Genomic DNA, 14,898 nt, shown 5'->3' on the forward strand with positions numbered 1-14,898 from the left:
TTCCCCCCCCCCGGGCCTCCTGTGGGAGGGAGTTCCGCTGTTTGCGCTGCATGCCATGAAGAAGTCCGTCCTTCAATTTATCCCGAATCTTACTAATAAGATTGTAACCCGGCTTGGCCAAGGCTGGTGTGAACTCTGGGGGAAAGGGGCCACGTCCAGCCTTGCAGGGGGGGGGGGCGTTGGCGCCAGGGGGTCGCGTACAAAGTGTTTTGGACCGGAGGACCTCCTGCCCCCTCCCTCCAGCCTCCCGCTTCCCAATTTCCAGTAACTCCTCGGGTGTTTCCTGTTTTCGCTGGGGATGCGCCGTCCCGGGCGGGGGTGCTTTCCCCGGCTACTGTCTGATGCGCAAAGCAGGAAGATCCTCCCCCCACCGCCAGAAAGAAACACATTGTCAGGAAGGACATGTTTTCCATTTCAGAGAGACAAAGCAGGGAATGAGGGGTTGCAGAGGGGGGCGGGCGGCCAGGGAGCCTGACTTCACCCCCCCAGCCATCCGGGAAGAGCAGGCAGCCTTCAAGATCTGAAGCGTCGCCCTTTACGCATGGCAGCGGGGTGGGACTGGATGACCCTCGGGGGTCCCCACCACCCACTCTACGATTCTGTGATTTCCTGAGGAACCCCTTCCCTCGAGCCGCCTGAAGCGTTTTCATAGAATCGAGGAGTCGTGCGAAGGGACCCCCGACCGTCATCTAGTCCCATGCTGGAACTAGGCTGCGGAGGGGGTTCGCTGCCCTCCCCGTCGAGGGCGGAGGCTGCCGCGAGGTGAGGGTGCAGGTACAGACCCCGCCCCAGCAAAGGGGCGTGCCCTCCTGGGCGGGGAGGCGTGGCCCGGACAAGGCGCTCCCCTGCTTGCCTGCCTGCCTGCGCCCGGGCGCACAGCCGGGAAGGAGTCTCCGGTGCTGCCGCCGCCGCCGCTTCTCCGCCCGTTCGTCCGCCTGCGCGCTTTCTGTGCGGGGAGCCGGCGATGCCTCCGCAGGGCGAGTCTCTTCCGCCGGTACCCCCGCGCCGCCCCCGCGAGCAGCGGCGCCTGCGGGGCCTCGAGTGCGTCCTGCTGGGCGACGGCGCCGTCGGGAAAACCAGCCTGGCGCTCAGCTACAGCACCAACGGCTTCCCCGCGCGATACGTCCCCACCGCCCTCGACCGCTTCTCCGGTACGCGAGCGATGCGCGGGGGGTTGGGCTGGATGACCTTCGGGGGTACCCTTCCCGCTCTACGGGGACGAGCAAGAGCAACGACGACACTGCTTCCCGGGAGGTTTTTTGTTTTTTTAATTCGCGGGGGTCGGCCGCCCGCCCGCCAGGGATTCTTCACCTGCCAGTGCAGTGGGTTGGGCTGGATGACCTTTGGGGATCCCCTAACCAACCGTGCAGGTCTGTGATTCCATATGGGGCGTGGCTAGTGCTATGTGCGATGCCTGCTCACAGCCAGAGGGCATCGCCAACGTTGCAGCAGGTCTACCTGCTCCCCAAAGAGAGGCCCTGCCCCCCGGAGCCCGATTTGCAGGGGCTCCTGCAAAGACTTTTTCACGGGAGACCCCGGCAAGAGCCTCTTCCTGCTTGCCTCGTTCTGCCAGGAAAGATTTGCAGGCCTAGAGTCAACCACATCCAAGTTTTCCTTTCCTAGCTCCTACCTGGGGAAAGGCAACTTTCATTTCACCAGAGTAGCCTCAGTCTGAGCGAACCCTGCCGCAGGAGATCTAAGGATGACGCGGGGAATGCAAATTAAACAAACGACGTCAGAATAATAACATTAAATAAGTATAAAAGTGGTTGGGGGTTGGCCCATATGATCCCTGGGGTGCCTCCCAACTGGGACTCCATTTTGCAATGGAGCATGGGTCAGGGATTGCTGAGTTGCACTCCCTGGATTGCAGGAGTTGGGTTAGAATTTTATTATTATTGTAAGTATTTTATTAGAAGAATTTCATTCATAAAGAGATGGTGGGGGGGGGAGGAAAGAGTGAGTGGGAATGAAAAAGAAGAAGAAAATACTGTCACCGTACATTAATATGCAGGTGTGTATATTCTTATTAAGGGACGCGGGTGGCGCTGTGGTCTAAACCACAGAGCCTAGGGCTTGCCGATCAGAAGGTCGGCGGTTCGAGTCCCTGCTCCTGCCAACCTAGCGGTTTGAAAGCACGTCAAAGTGCAAGTAGATAAATAGGTACCGCTCCGGCGGGAAGGTAAATGGCGTTTCCGTGCGCTGCTCTGGTTTCACCAGAAGCGGCTCAGTCATGCTGGCCACATGACCTGGAAGCTGTACGCCGGCTCCCTTGGCCAGTAAAGTGAGATGAGCGCCGCAACCCCAGAATCGTCTGCAACTGGACCTAATGGTCAGGGGTCCCTTTATCTTTATATTCTTGTTATCCTAATACACTAATAATTGCCAATAAGATAATATATTCTGCATAAACTCATTCCAAATAGAATTATATTTATCCAAAGAAAGCCTGCTTCTCCAGCCATGTATTAAGGGGAATTGTCTCTCTCTTCTAGGTGACCCCGGGGGGAGTCTGTCAAGAACCACAGCTCTCCTGCCAGGGGTCCTTGACCTGTGAACCTTGTGTTGCAGGGGGTTGGGTTGGATGACCCTTGGGGGTCCCTTCCGCCTCCAGTGCCAGGGAGACTGAGCAGGAAGGCTCTAGGCTCTGACTTCCACCTCTGGGAGAAGGAAAACCCCGATACCATATCTTGATCTGGGGCGGCTGGGTCTGTCTTCCTCCCCAACTCTGACCCCCCCCGTTTTTCTGCTTCACCCCTCAGCTGTGGTGCAAGTCGACGGAGACCCCATCCGGCTGCAGCTGTGCGACACCGCAGGGCAGGTAAGGAGGCCTGACAGGATGGGCTAGAGACTGACCTGGCCTTGGCACTTTGACCTGGCCCTTCCTAACCGTCCCTTTTGCCTTCTTGAGGTCTAGCAACTTGCTTTTTCGAATTTATTCCCGAGGGTTGCAAGCCTATCACTAAACCGCTTTCCCCTCCCTGCAACCTGTAAGGGCAAAGGGCTTCCAGGTGAGAAGCTCAGGTGGGCATCACAGCGCCACGTTTCTTTGGAGCGCCTCCTGAATGTGGCTTGTGGGGAAACCCAGGAGGGTCTGTTCTGGTGTCCAGGGTCCTAATACAGACATGTAGATATTGATCCATTTTGGCTGTGATTGCAATTTGTCTTTGAAATATACACGTTTCTTAATTTTTAAGAATATGACTGTAAAAAAAAAAAATCAAAGGAAATACTGCTGTATTTCAAACTAAATAGTGCAGGAGACACTCCCTGCCACCCCCAGTTAACCCAGGAGCTGGCCCAGGGGTCTCATAGTATCATAGAATTGCTGAGTTGGAAGGGACCTCCAAGGCTTATCTAGTCCAGCCTGGCAAGGCAGGAATCCCAGGTGACCATCTGACTTCCGTTTAAAAACCTCTAATGAATCACAAACCTGAGGAGCTGGAAATGACACCAGGGGTCATCTAGTCTGACCCCCTGCAACTCAAAGGGTTCACTCCCCCACCCTTCCAGGTTTGCTTTCTCAGGCTCCAGCTGTGGCACCTCAGATCTCTCCCTTCTTGCCTTGTCACGCTTGGGGTGTGCACCATTCTTAGGAATCCCTCGGCTGCCCTCCCTCCCTTGCAGGGGGTTGGCCTAGATGACCCCCGGGGGGCCCACTCCCGGCCCCACGGTTAGAATCAGAGCGTCATCGTTTTCTGATTCATCAGAGCGCTTTAAACAGAGGTTGCACGGCCGCCTGCCGCGGATTCTCGAGCGGCGATTCCTGCCACGTCGCGTGGGGTTGGCCTAGATGACCCCTAGGGGGCCCTCCCAGCTCTGCGGTTCCCCAGTTCTGCCTTCCTTCGGAGCCCAAAGGGGCGCCAGCTTGCAGGGCACCCCTCTCTCACTCCTCTTTGCCCCCCCCCCAGGACGAGTTCGACAGCCTGCGGCGCCTCTGCTACCCAAAGGCGGACGTGGCCCTGCTCTGCTTCAGTGTGGTGTCTCCAACCTCCTTCCAGAACGTCTCTGAGAAGTGGCTTCCCGAGGTTCGCCACCACTGCCCCGCCACGCCCGTCCTGCTGGTGGGCACCCAGTCGGACCTGCGCCAGGACGTCAAGGTCCTCATCGCCCTGTCGCGGCGCCAGGAGAAGCCCGTGTCCCCCTCGGCTGCCCGCACCCTCTCCGCCAAGGCCGGCTTGCTGGGCTATGTGGAGTGTTCGGCCCTCACCCAGCACAACCTAAAGGAGGTCTTCGACACGGCTATCACCGCAGGGCTGCGCCGCGCCCGCGGCCCCCCGCCCAAGCCGCAGCGGCGTAGCACCGCCAGCCGCATCCGGGCCCTCTCCAAGGCCTGGTGGAGGAAGCACGCCTGCCTGTCGTAGCGCTGGGTGCGATTCCTGCATGGCCTGACCTCCCCCAATGGGTTCGCCTGCAGACTGGACCAACCGAGGGGCGTTGGCTTTCGAGAGGGGCCAGGCCGGGCCGGCCTTCCTCTCAGGGACGTTGGGTGGAATCTCGGCAGGGCCAAACGGATCCCAAAGACATTCCCTCGTCTCCCGGCCCCGAGAGGGACGTGACCGGACTTTCGTTTAGGGATGCTCTGCCGGCACTGCTGGAGAGAGCGGATGCTTCTTAACGGCTGCATTTGGGTCCTGGTTGCTGGTCTCCCTTTGAGGGCACGTGGTTGGCAGCTGTGAGAACAGAAGGCTGGACCATTCACCTGATCTTCTCATGCTCTTGTGGAACCTCCAGCTCCAGAGGCAGTCTATCCGGATTCTTAAGTTCTGTGGGGGGTATTTGGCTACCGTGAGAACAGGACTTGATGGGCCACTGGCCTGATGCAGCAGCCTAGCTTAAACGTTTTCATGGGGCCTCCAGCTCCAGAGGCAGTCTATCCAGATTCTTAGGTTTTATGGGGTATTTGGGCCCTGTGAGAACAGGAGGCTGGACAGGAGGCTGGATGGGACCAGGTTGGGGACGGATGCTTTGGGAAGGCTGCGTCTGAAGCTCTGCCTCCCCACCCCCCAAAACAAAACTTCTGCGCATGGTTTAGCTGACAGCGAGATGGAGCAGCCCCTTGCCCAGAGTGTGGGGTTTACTTGCAGTAGATGCGGTGACATTTTTTTAACCACTTGAAATCCGAAAATTTTGTAGAGTTGGAAGAGACCCCTCCCACCAGGGGCCACCTGGTCCAAGGCCCTGCTATGCAGCAAGCACAGCAAACTTGGGTTCTTGGTTTTAGGAGGAGAATACTTGGGGTGGGGGCAAGTTTCTGGAAAGGAAAAATTGTAGGGTGATTTTTTACGCCATTTGTGCCTTTCTCCAGAGACGAAACCCAGGCCTTGAAAGTGTGTGTGTGTATGTATGTTTGGTCTGACCCAGGCAGCATGATCAGACTAGGACCAGGGTTCGAATCCCCACTTGGCCACGAAGCTCCCTGGGGGGGTCAGCCACCGCCTCTCTCAGCCTGACCAACCTCGGATCCTCGGATGAGGATCGGGTGAACCAAGTATCCTTGGATAGAGGGGGATAGAGATTAAAGAAAAGAATTAATAAGAAACCCCAAGCTGTGACCCCCCCCAACAAAATGCGGTGAGACAACCTGACGTCTCTGTTGCTCTCCCCCCCCCCCTTGCAAGGAGGCAGGTGGAAATGTGCTCTTTTGGGGGGGGGATTCCCCCACCTGCCCAGTTTCCCTTTCTCTTTCCAGGGCCTCGTTCCCTTTGCCTTGCAGGGAACCTGCAAAACTTTCCCTCCTCTTCCCCTTCATTTCTCTTTCCATGGGAAAAAAAATAATAATCCTGGGATTTTTCTCTCTTTCCCGTTTCCTGTTTTTCTTGCCCCCCCCCCACCTGTGTCCTTCCTGAAAAGCAGTTGTTTTTTTTTGGGGCAAGCTGGAATTCTCCAGTCTCCTGACTGCAAAAGGGGGGGGGGAGCCTGCTTTGTTGTTCTCAATGCAACCCCCCCCCCCACCCCACACACTTACAGGAATTTGGAAAATTACAAAAGGTGACGGGTTTCCAATTTTCCTGCAAGGCAGAGATGAAATGTGTGCCGCTGCTTTTATTTCTTGGGGGTCAGAGAACAGCCTCCCCCCCCCCCGCCCGCAACAAAAATCTCTAGGTTGCATTTGCACAGGAGCATTTCTGACTTTTTTGGGGTGGGGTGGGGGAAGCTCCCTTTGAAGTATTTTCTCTCGATTAAAAATAAGCTCTGTTTTCTTTCCTCTCCTGTGTGGATGCCTGCCGTGGGTCTGGTTTCCCCATGGGGGTCAGAGGCAGAAGGGAGGAAAGGGACTGGGGTTTTCACCCTCCCCCCGAAAAACTAGGAGGCAGCCCCTATTCTTGTGAGCTGCTGCTGGTGTCTTAAGAGTGTCTGGGAGAGAGCAGGGTTCGAATCTGCTGTGAATCTCGCTGGGTGCGACTTTGTGGCACTGGAGCCCCCCTGGAGAAAAAGTTGGGGTAGAAATGCAATAAATGAACAACGAGCAAAGATGTGTTTTTGTTCCTTTGTGCAGAAGAGGGGATTCTCCCTCATTCAGCTAGAGGCAGCGTGACTTGGGCAGAGTTGGCTGGGACCCCATGGGCCATCTAGTCTGACCCCCTTCAATGTCTATATGTGATAAAAAGATGGATTTTGTGTGTATATCCTGCACCCCGTTTCTGTCTCTGTGATTCCCCAATAGCCTCCAATTCCTCCCCCCACCCATTGTTTTGTCACGGTTTCTCCAAATCCCAGAGACAGAGGCGATGGTTCTAACCCAGAGGTTGCCAACGTTGTGCCCTCTGGATGCGGCTGGACCACAAGTCCCATCATCCTTGACCACTGATGGGAGTTGGAGTCCCAAGAACCTCCGGAGAGGGGGCACTGCTGTCCCCGCCACCTTGGCTGCCCTCTGCACCAGCTAATTCAGTGAGTAGGAAAAATGTACTCTGCACGTGCTCAGGGGCACCTGAGCTTTAAAAGCACGGCTCTGCGTGTCCCTGGGCTGCACTTTGACCTTAGTGGCAAGCCTGGGCCAGTTAATATTAACAGGAAGGCAGCGGACATGTCAGTCTCTCCTGCGCCCTGTTCTCTGCTCTGGTTTTCCTCCCCTGGAGGCAGAATCCTCGCCTAGGAGACTCTGCCCAAGGCCAGGCGATTGGGGGAAGCAGCTGGAAAAGGGATAAGAAGGGAACAGAAACCTGGGAGACCTGGCAGACCTGCCTGCCTCTCTCCTCTCTCCTGGCTTAGGCGCCTTCTTTTGATAGACTCATGGAATCGTAGAGTTGGAAGGGGCACCCAGGGGCCATCCAGCCCAACCACTTGCAATGCAGGAATCACAGCTGAAGAATCCCTGACTGATGGCCATCCAACCTCTGCTTAAAGACCTCCAATGAAGCAGATTGTACCACCATCCGAGGGAGCTGGAAGCCAGAGCAGGCCCTTCCTTCCTTCCTCCCTCCCTCCCTTCCTCTCCTCCTTCCTTCCTTCCTTCCTCCCTCCCTCCCTCCCTCCCTTCCTCTCCTCCTTCCTTCCTTCCTTCCTTCCTTCCTTCCTTCCTTCCTTCCTCCCTCCCTCCCTCCCTCCCTCCCTTCCTCTCCTTCTTTCTCCCTCCCTCCCTCCCTTCCTCTCCTCCTTCCTTCCTTCCTTCCTTCCTTCCTTCCTTCTTTTCTTTCCTCCCTCCCTTCCTCTCCTTCCTTTCTTCCTTCCTTTCCTTCCTCCCTCCCTTCCTTTCCTTCCTTCCTCCCTCCCTTCCTTCCTCTCCTTCTTCCTTCCTTCCTTCCTTCCTTCCTTCCTTCCTTCCTTCCTTCCTTCCTTCCTTCCTCTCCTCCTTCCTTCCTTCCTTCCTCTCCTCCCTCCCTCCCTTCCTCCCTCCTTCCCCTCCCCCCTCTTCCTTCCTTCCTTCCTTCTTTCCTCCCTCCCTCCCTCTCCTTCTTTCCTCCCTTTCCCTCTTCCTTCCTTCCTTCCTTCCTTCCTTCCTTCCTTCCTTTCTTTCGTTCTTTCTTTCCCTCTCCACCTCTTGCTTCGCTCCTGCCCGCCTTCCTTGCCTCCTCCTGGAGGTTTTTTTCCGGAGCCTGGTCTACAGGCCCACAACCTAGCAGCCGCCCCTCCCTGCTCTGTGGGGCAGAAGGAGGCTGAGAGCCAGCAGGCCTCTTCCTTTCTGGCAAGGGCATCGCTTCTTGGGTGCCCGCCTGCCTCTTGCCCCGCCACCCCTGGCACCTCCCCCCCCCTCCTCCCCTGCCGCAACCTGCCCAGCTGCCGCCAACTTATCGGGGCATCAAAGGCAGCCTGCTGGCGCACAGCCCTGCCTACCAGCAGGTGCCAAGTGAGGCCCAGGAGTCCTTGGGACTTTGCCCTGAGGGGTGTGCCCAGCCGTTTCACGGGATGCGGTGAAAGGGGGCAGGCCTCTTCCTCTGAGCATGTGCAAAGTGCGTCTCTTGATGACGAGGCAGGGCGAGCTGCAGGCGGGCCCGGATCTCCTTCCTCGCCTTGTTATTAAGGAGGGCAACCTTGGCATTAGAGTTTAGACCTGTCGGATGGTAGAGTCGGGAGGGACCCCTGAGGGCCATCTAGTCCAGCCCCCCCACCCCAATGCAGCAATCTCATTTCAACTGGAAGCGCGGCTCAGCAATGCCAGGCTTCACTTTGCACTCTTTTGTTCCGTGGGTTACAAACCGCTTTGAGAGTCGGACAGTATAACGCGGCACGGAAATAAAAAGCGAAGGAACAAGAGTGCCTCTGAGCACGTGTGGAGTGCACTCGCCTCACCACTCAACCACAGCCAGTTGGAGGCAAGCAGACACCTGCCCTGTGGGTGCTACAACCTGGCCAGAGCCTGCAAAGAGAGGGGGACCAGTTTAGGTGCTGATAAGCCATGTTGGGGGGGGGGCAACCAGCCTGGCCTTCTGGCTCCCGGGTCCCCTGGAGCCCCCCCCCTCTTCCTCAGCCTCCCATTCTCCGGGATGAGGGAGCTCTTGGCCTGGAAGGTGAGGGTTAGACTAGATGCCCCTTGGGGGGCCCTTCCAATTCCTAGGTTCTGGAGCGGCTGCGGATGCAGGACTCCTGGGTCCGCTCCCTGCCCTCATGCTCCCGGGCTGGCAGGCTCCTTGCCTGGCCCCACCCTGCTGCAGGATCTAACTTGATATGGGGGGGGCAGGAGGAGGAGGAGGAAGAAGAAGGGCCCAGCTGCACCCTCCCTGCCCATCAGCACCCGCAGGGGACGGGTTGCCGGCTTGGCAAGGACAGGCTGTTCCTGCCGGAGCTGGCGCTCGGCTTGGCCTCGCCCCCCCCCACCCGTGGGGCTCGCAGGGAGGGCATGTAGGGGCTTGCCGGACGGGGTGGGGGAGAGATGCGAGGAAAAGGGAGAAGCCTGGGATGGGGGAGCAGGGTGCTTGGGTCCCTTCATGCCAGGGAGCAAGAGCTGGTGAATTGGGGGTGTCAGTTGGGTTGCCTTTCAAGTGGGCACGGAAAGGGGTTTGCCAAGTTGTGCCAGCAGCAGGTTCCTGGGGTGCCCTGTGTGCTCCTCGAAACCTAAGATCCTAGAGCCACAGACTTGCAGGCTTGGAAGGGACCCCCCCCCAGGGGAAATCTAGGCCAAGCCCCCGCAATGCAGAAATGCATCCAGGACAGATGGAGAGGTCGGCCCCATGGGTGGGGGCTGTGGGGGGAAAAAAGGCAAATTCCACGCTGGGGGTCCTCGGAAAGGAACTGGAAATAAAACGGACGCCGTTGTACAAATCTCTGCCGCAACCGCACTTGCAGTCCTGTGTCTGGTTCTGGGTGCCTCGTCTCAAAAAGGAGATCGAAGAGCTGGAAAAGGTGCAACCCCCCCCCCCCAATGACCACAGGAGGGAGGGAGTCACTGTGGCAGCATTTGGGACTTTGCAGTTTGGAGAAGAGGTAAAAGGTAAGGTTTCTCAGAATATGCCTGGGGGGCGGGCACGGAGAACAGTTTTTCTTTTTCTCTTGTAACCCATGAACTCGTGGGCACCCAGTGAAGATTCAGGACTGGTAGAAGTCTTCCTTCGCGCAGCACAGAGTTAATTTGTGGAACTCCCTCCCACAGGAGGCAGGGATGGGCACCAACTTGGATGTCTTTAGAAGAGGGCTGGGCAAATTCACAAGCAGGCAGGCTCTTCCCATGTTCTTATGGAGCCTCCAGGTCCAGAAGCAGTCTACCTCGATTCCCTGCTCCTTAAGGGGACTTGGCCACTGTGGAAGGCAGGACCGGGTGGGCCTTGGCCCGAGTCTGACCCAGCAGGCAGGCTCTTCTCTTCGGGTGCTCTTATCCCACAGGGCCACCAGCGCCAGACCAGCTCTAAGCATGAACTAGCCGTGAATTTCACGGAGCCCCAGAGCCCCAGCTGCCCTGTCCTCCAGCACCAAGGGCCTTTCCTTGCCTGCAGGGAGGGCGTCAGAGGAGCCAGCCACCCCAGTCTCCCTTTGGGTCCTCTCCCTCCCAGGTCGGGTGAGAGGGATTAGCTGTTCCTCCTCCCCGTGCCAGGCAACCCGCTTCCTTGTGATCAAGTTGGAGTTCTTTGTCCGCCGGTCAAGGGAGGGGCCTCTGCCCGTTTGCCCGTCTTTGGGAAGAGGCTCTGGATCGGGGCTGATGACTCTTGTTTCCCGCTCCAGGGTGTGATCCAGCTGGGAGTCAGGTTGGAGCCCCCAGAGATGGGCAGGACTCCGCCCCCCCCCCGGGAGACAGAGGGAAGGGTGTGCCCTTTTGCAGGCTGGCTTCTCCTGGCTGCCCCAGGCTGGCACATGGTGGATCAGCGCCATAGCTGTCAACTTTCCCTTTTTCTTGCGAGGAATCCTATTCGGAATAAAGGAATTTCCCTTAAAAAAAAGGGAAAAGTTGACAGCTATGATCAGTGCTGCGGCACCGGGCCTGGCACGCTTCTCTCTGGCCAGCTGCTCGGATGTGCTGTGGGTTAGACGTCACGGGGAGGGGGGAGGGGCAGGATAAGTGCCGGGCCTGACCAAGAGAGAAGAGAGCAGGACTAGGGACTTCCCTTGATCTAAGATTTAAGATTTAAGATTTAAGATTTATTTATTGTCATTGTCCGTATATACACAGTATACACAACAACGAAAATCAAACACCCAAAGACCGGATTTACCATACACATTTGCACATATCTCTGGACACTCGACTTCTGTGGATGCAGCTGAGAATAGCCTTTGCCTGTTTTGCTGCTGCATCAGACTTTTTGCCAACCAGGACAGCAAAGCAGGGCCCCCCCCGACTGTCTGCTTAGGCTCATGAGCACATGGGTTTCACCCACCCACCCCCAAAGGATCTGGGTGGAATTCAGACCTGCTAAAACTTTCCCCTTTCTCTATCTGTACAGTCCTTTGCCCCCCCCCCTTCGCATGAGCCAGGAGGCAGCGACTTTGTGGGCATCTGGGAAAGGCCACGAGGGTGCCACTGCACCCATGGGTGCCCTGTTGGCTACACCTGCAGGAAAAGAAGCTGAAATAACCATGAAGGCAGGCCCTCTGATAACCTCAAGAACTCTGTCCCTGAATCCCAGGTGTGTGCGGACTGCCTGGAAAGATGAAAGGGAAAGGCACTCTGCAGCAGCTCAGAGGCACTCTCGGTATGTCCTGCACAGGGCTCAATTTCCTCAAGACAAGAGACGGGATCTGCAAGTCGGGATCTGCCCTTCGAGGCTCTTAAATTCCAGGCGCAGGTGAACGGGTTGCATTTGCATGGTGCTGGTGGATCTCTGCCCATGCCCAGGGGTCCTTTCTTCTTTTTTACAATTTGCATTTCACCGCACTCATATTGGGGGCACAGAAAACGTCTTCCTGGTTCTTGTAGGCCAGTTCTGGGGCCCATAACCTAGAGAACCACGGAATCGGGAGGGGGACCAAGGGCCTTGCAACGCAGGGATTTGCGGAGCTGGGTTAGAAGTCAGGAAAGAGCCTTTCTGGGAATCCCCATGCAAATGTGGCAAGAGGAGAAGGAAGTTGGAAAGGGTGCAGCAGGCCCCAGAAGAACCTCCACGCTCTGCAAGCTCAGAGAAGTTCCTGCCCTGGTGTTACAAAAGGAGAAAAACACTCTGTCTTTTGGCTCCAGGCATCTTAAGCTTTCGCAACAGGGGATGGAGCAACCTTCCAGGCAGGTTCCTGACCCAATTTATTACACAAAGGTAACTCAAGGCTACCACCTCCTGCCGGAAGTGGGCACTGCAAGCCGGTGAGTTTCCCCTATTGTTGTTGTTCAGTCGTGTCCGACTCTTCGTGACCCCATGGACCAGAGCACGCCAGGCACGCCTATCCTTCACTGCCTCCCGCAGTTTGGCCAAACTCATGCCAGTTGCTTCGAGAACACTGTCCAACCACCTCATCCTCTGTCGTCCCCTTCTCCTTGTGCCCTCCATCTTCCCCAACATCAGGGTCTTTTCCAGGGATTCTCCTCTTCTCATGAGGTGGCCAAAGTACTGGAGCCTCAACTTCAGGATCTGTCCTTCTAGTGAGTACTCAGGGCCGATTTCCTTCAGAATGGATAGGTTTGATCTTCTTGCAGTCCACGGGACTCTCAAGAGTCTCCTCCAGCACCATAATTCAAAAGCATCCATTCTTCGGCGATCAGCCTTCTTGATGGTCTAGCTCTCATTTCCGTACATTACTACTGGGAAAACCATAGCTTTAACTATACGGACCTTTGTCGGCAAGGTGATGTCTCTGCTTTTTAAGATGCTGCCTAGGTTTGTCATTGCTTTTCTCCCTAGAAGCAGGCGTCTTCTAATTTCGTGACTGCTGTCACCATCTGCAGTGATCATGGAACCCAAGAAAGTCAAATCTCTCACTGCCTCCATTTCTTCCCCTTCTATTTGCCAGGAGGTGATGGGACCAGTGGCCATGATCTTAGTTTTTTTGATGTTGAGCTTCAGACCAACAGATTCCCCTATAGAATCACCAAACTGGAAGGGACCCTATGGGTCATCTAGTCTGACCCCCTAGCAATGCACCTGCTACCAGTGGCACGTTCCTTGCGGGAAAAGTACCCCTTGACTCGGAAGCGCACAGAGGGTGGGATGTGTTGAATCCAATCTGGAGGAAATCCGCTTTGCGTACGCTCAGAGGCAGCTTCCTTCTCCAGATTCCTGGAGGATAAGGACATCGAAGGCGGTACACAACCTCTGGGATAGTAGTAGTAGTAGTAGTAGTAGTAATAATAATAATAATAATAATAATAATAATAATAATAATAATTTTTATTTATAGCCCGCCCTCCCCGGCCAAAACCGGGCTCAGAGCGGCTACCATCAAATATATAACATATTACCGTAAAATCAAGCAATCAATTAAAATACATCGTAAAATCAAATCAGAATCAGAGGCACACTGGCAAGTGATGGGGAGATATTCTGCTGGAAGGCTTTGCGGAGGCATCTGGTTATGCCCATGAAAAGAAGGATGCTGGACTCAGACAGGCACCCTTTGGCCTACCTGCAGAGCTCCTCTGAAGGTCTCGCTTGGAAAATGTAGGTGGCGTGCAAAAATTGAAATAACACAAGAGACTGAGACTCCTTCCTCCTGTCTCACGAGGAAGGGAGAGAGAGAGAAAGAGGGAGCTGCCTTCTGCTGAGTGAAACCGCGGGCCCATCCAGTTAGTATTGTCCACACTGACTGGCAGCAGCAGCAGTTCTTGAGGGTTTCAAGAACCCTGCTCCCTGCAGGGATTGAAGTGGAGAACTATCTACACGCAAGGCAGATAGTTTAACTGAGTTAAAGAGGAACAGATGAATATTTACACTACAGATTGAAAACAGATTTGTGTTTGTGAAGCAGATTGAGGCCGGTTTTGCTCTCCTGTGGCTTCCAGCCAGGAACAGGAGCTCCGGGAAGTTGACATTGATTTCTGGCCTTGGAATCCTGGGTGCTGTTCTGGGTGCCAAAGTCTAAGCAGGACCCCCCTGGCCAGCTGGAAGGCGAGCAGAGGAGAGAAACCAGGATGGTAAAAGGGTCTTCTATGAGGGACAGTGGAGGGAGCCAGGAATTCTATGCTATGTCAATAATATGAATATAGCTCAATATGGTTTGCTGTACTAAAAAAAAACAGAATAGCAAACCATAATCATTCTATCTATCTATCTATCTATCTATCTATGAAAAACACAGACATCAATTAACCATTGTGGAAAACGACAATAATCTTTTACTTGGACTTGTGTTACTTGAACCAACCTGAAGCTGCACTCGTTTTATTTTATAGGTTTTGTTTTCCATCCGTAACATTTCTGTTTTACAATTTAAAATACTCATTTAAACAACCTTAAAATATCAATGGCAAATTTCCATGGTTCATTTTGTATAACATAAATGCCTGCATATTTCATATAAACTAAACCATCCAGTATTCCATTATTACACCCATCAAAACTCATTCACACTGTTGAATTTATCTTAATGCTGCCGACGTTTTCAAATGTACACAATCCCCCCCCCCCCATATATTCAATATACGTTTTCCAATATTCTTTAAACATATGTTCTTTGGAAATTGCAAAAATACAGAAACCAGGTATACTCATAAAATCTATAAGAATTATAAGAATGTTAAGTTCTACTTTAAAAAAAATGTTAGTATGTTTTGAATAATTGTCAGTATGAATAATTGTAAGTACGTTTACTTTTCTTTTTTTCTTTGTTTGTATGTATGATTTTCTTTTGATGTTGTTGAAAAATGAAGAAAAATTACTTTAAAAATAAAATAAAAAATAAATAAACATACGTTCTTCTTGTTTTCCACATTTTAAACTTTGTCCGTCGTCATCACCGTTCCGCCCGCTTTTATAACACATTGCAAAATGAAACGGTGATAATAGAAGCCGAAAACGGAAGGAGCCCGCGCCATTCATTCATTAATTCATTCAGCCCACCAAGGCCTGTACTTCGGTCGCCGCGGCGCCAGGGGGCGCTCTG

At 54.5% G+C, this 14,898-nt stretch overlaps 1 protein-coding gene across 1 annotated transcript; it reads left to right on the forward strand.

Moving 5' to 3' along the window:
- The first annotated feature begins 913 nt into the window (after nt 1–913).
- LOC117051839 (rho-related GTP-binding protein RhoU-like) lies at nt 914–5,576 on the forward strand. The gene is made up of 3 exons (XM_033158532.1): nt 914–1,151; nt 2,763–2,821; nt 3,912–5,576. Exons 1-3 carry the CDS (start codon nt 965–967, stop codon nt 4,362–4,364), a joined length of 699 nt encoding a protein of 232 aa, XP_033014423.1. The 5' UTR covers nt 914–964; the 3' UTR covers nt 4,365–5,576.
- The last annotated feature ends 9,322 nt before the right edge of the window (nt 5,577–14,898 follow it).

This window comes from Lacerta agilis, chromosome 8 (assembly GCF_009819535.1).
Source record: "Lacerta agilis isolate rLacAgi1 chromosome 8, rLacAgi1.pri, whole genome shotgun sequence".
NCBI lineage: Eukaryota > Metazoa > Chordata > Lepidosauria > Squamata > Lacertidae > Lacerta > Lacerta agilis.

Coding starts and splice junctions, on each gene's coding strand:
- LOC117051839 (XM_033158532.1), top strand. CDS start 965: ATGCCTCCGCAGGGCGAGTCTCTTCCGCCGGTACCCCCGCGCCGCCCC. Junction 1,152..2,762: donor CGCCCTCGACCGCTTCTCCG/GTACGCGAGCGA, acceptor TTCACCCCTCAG/CTGTGGTGCAAGTCGACGGA. Junction 2,822..3,911: donor TGTGCGACACCGCAGGGCAG/GTAAGGAGGCCT, acceptor CCCCCCCCCCAG/GACGAGTTCGACAGCCTGCG.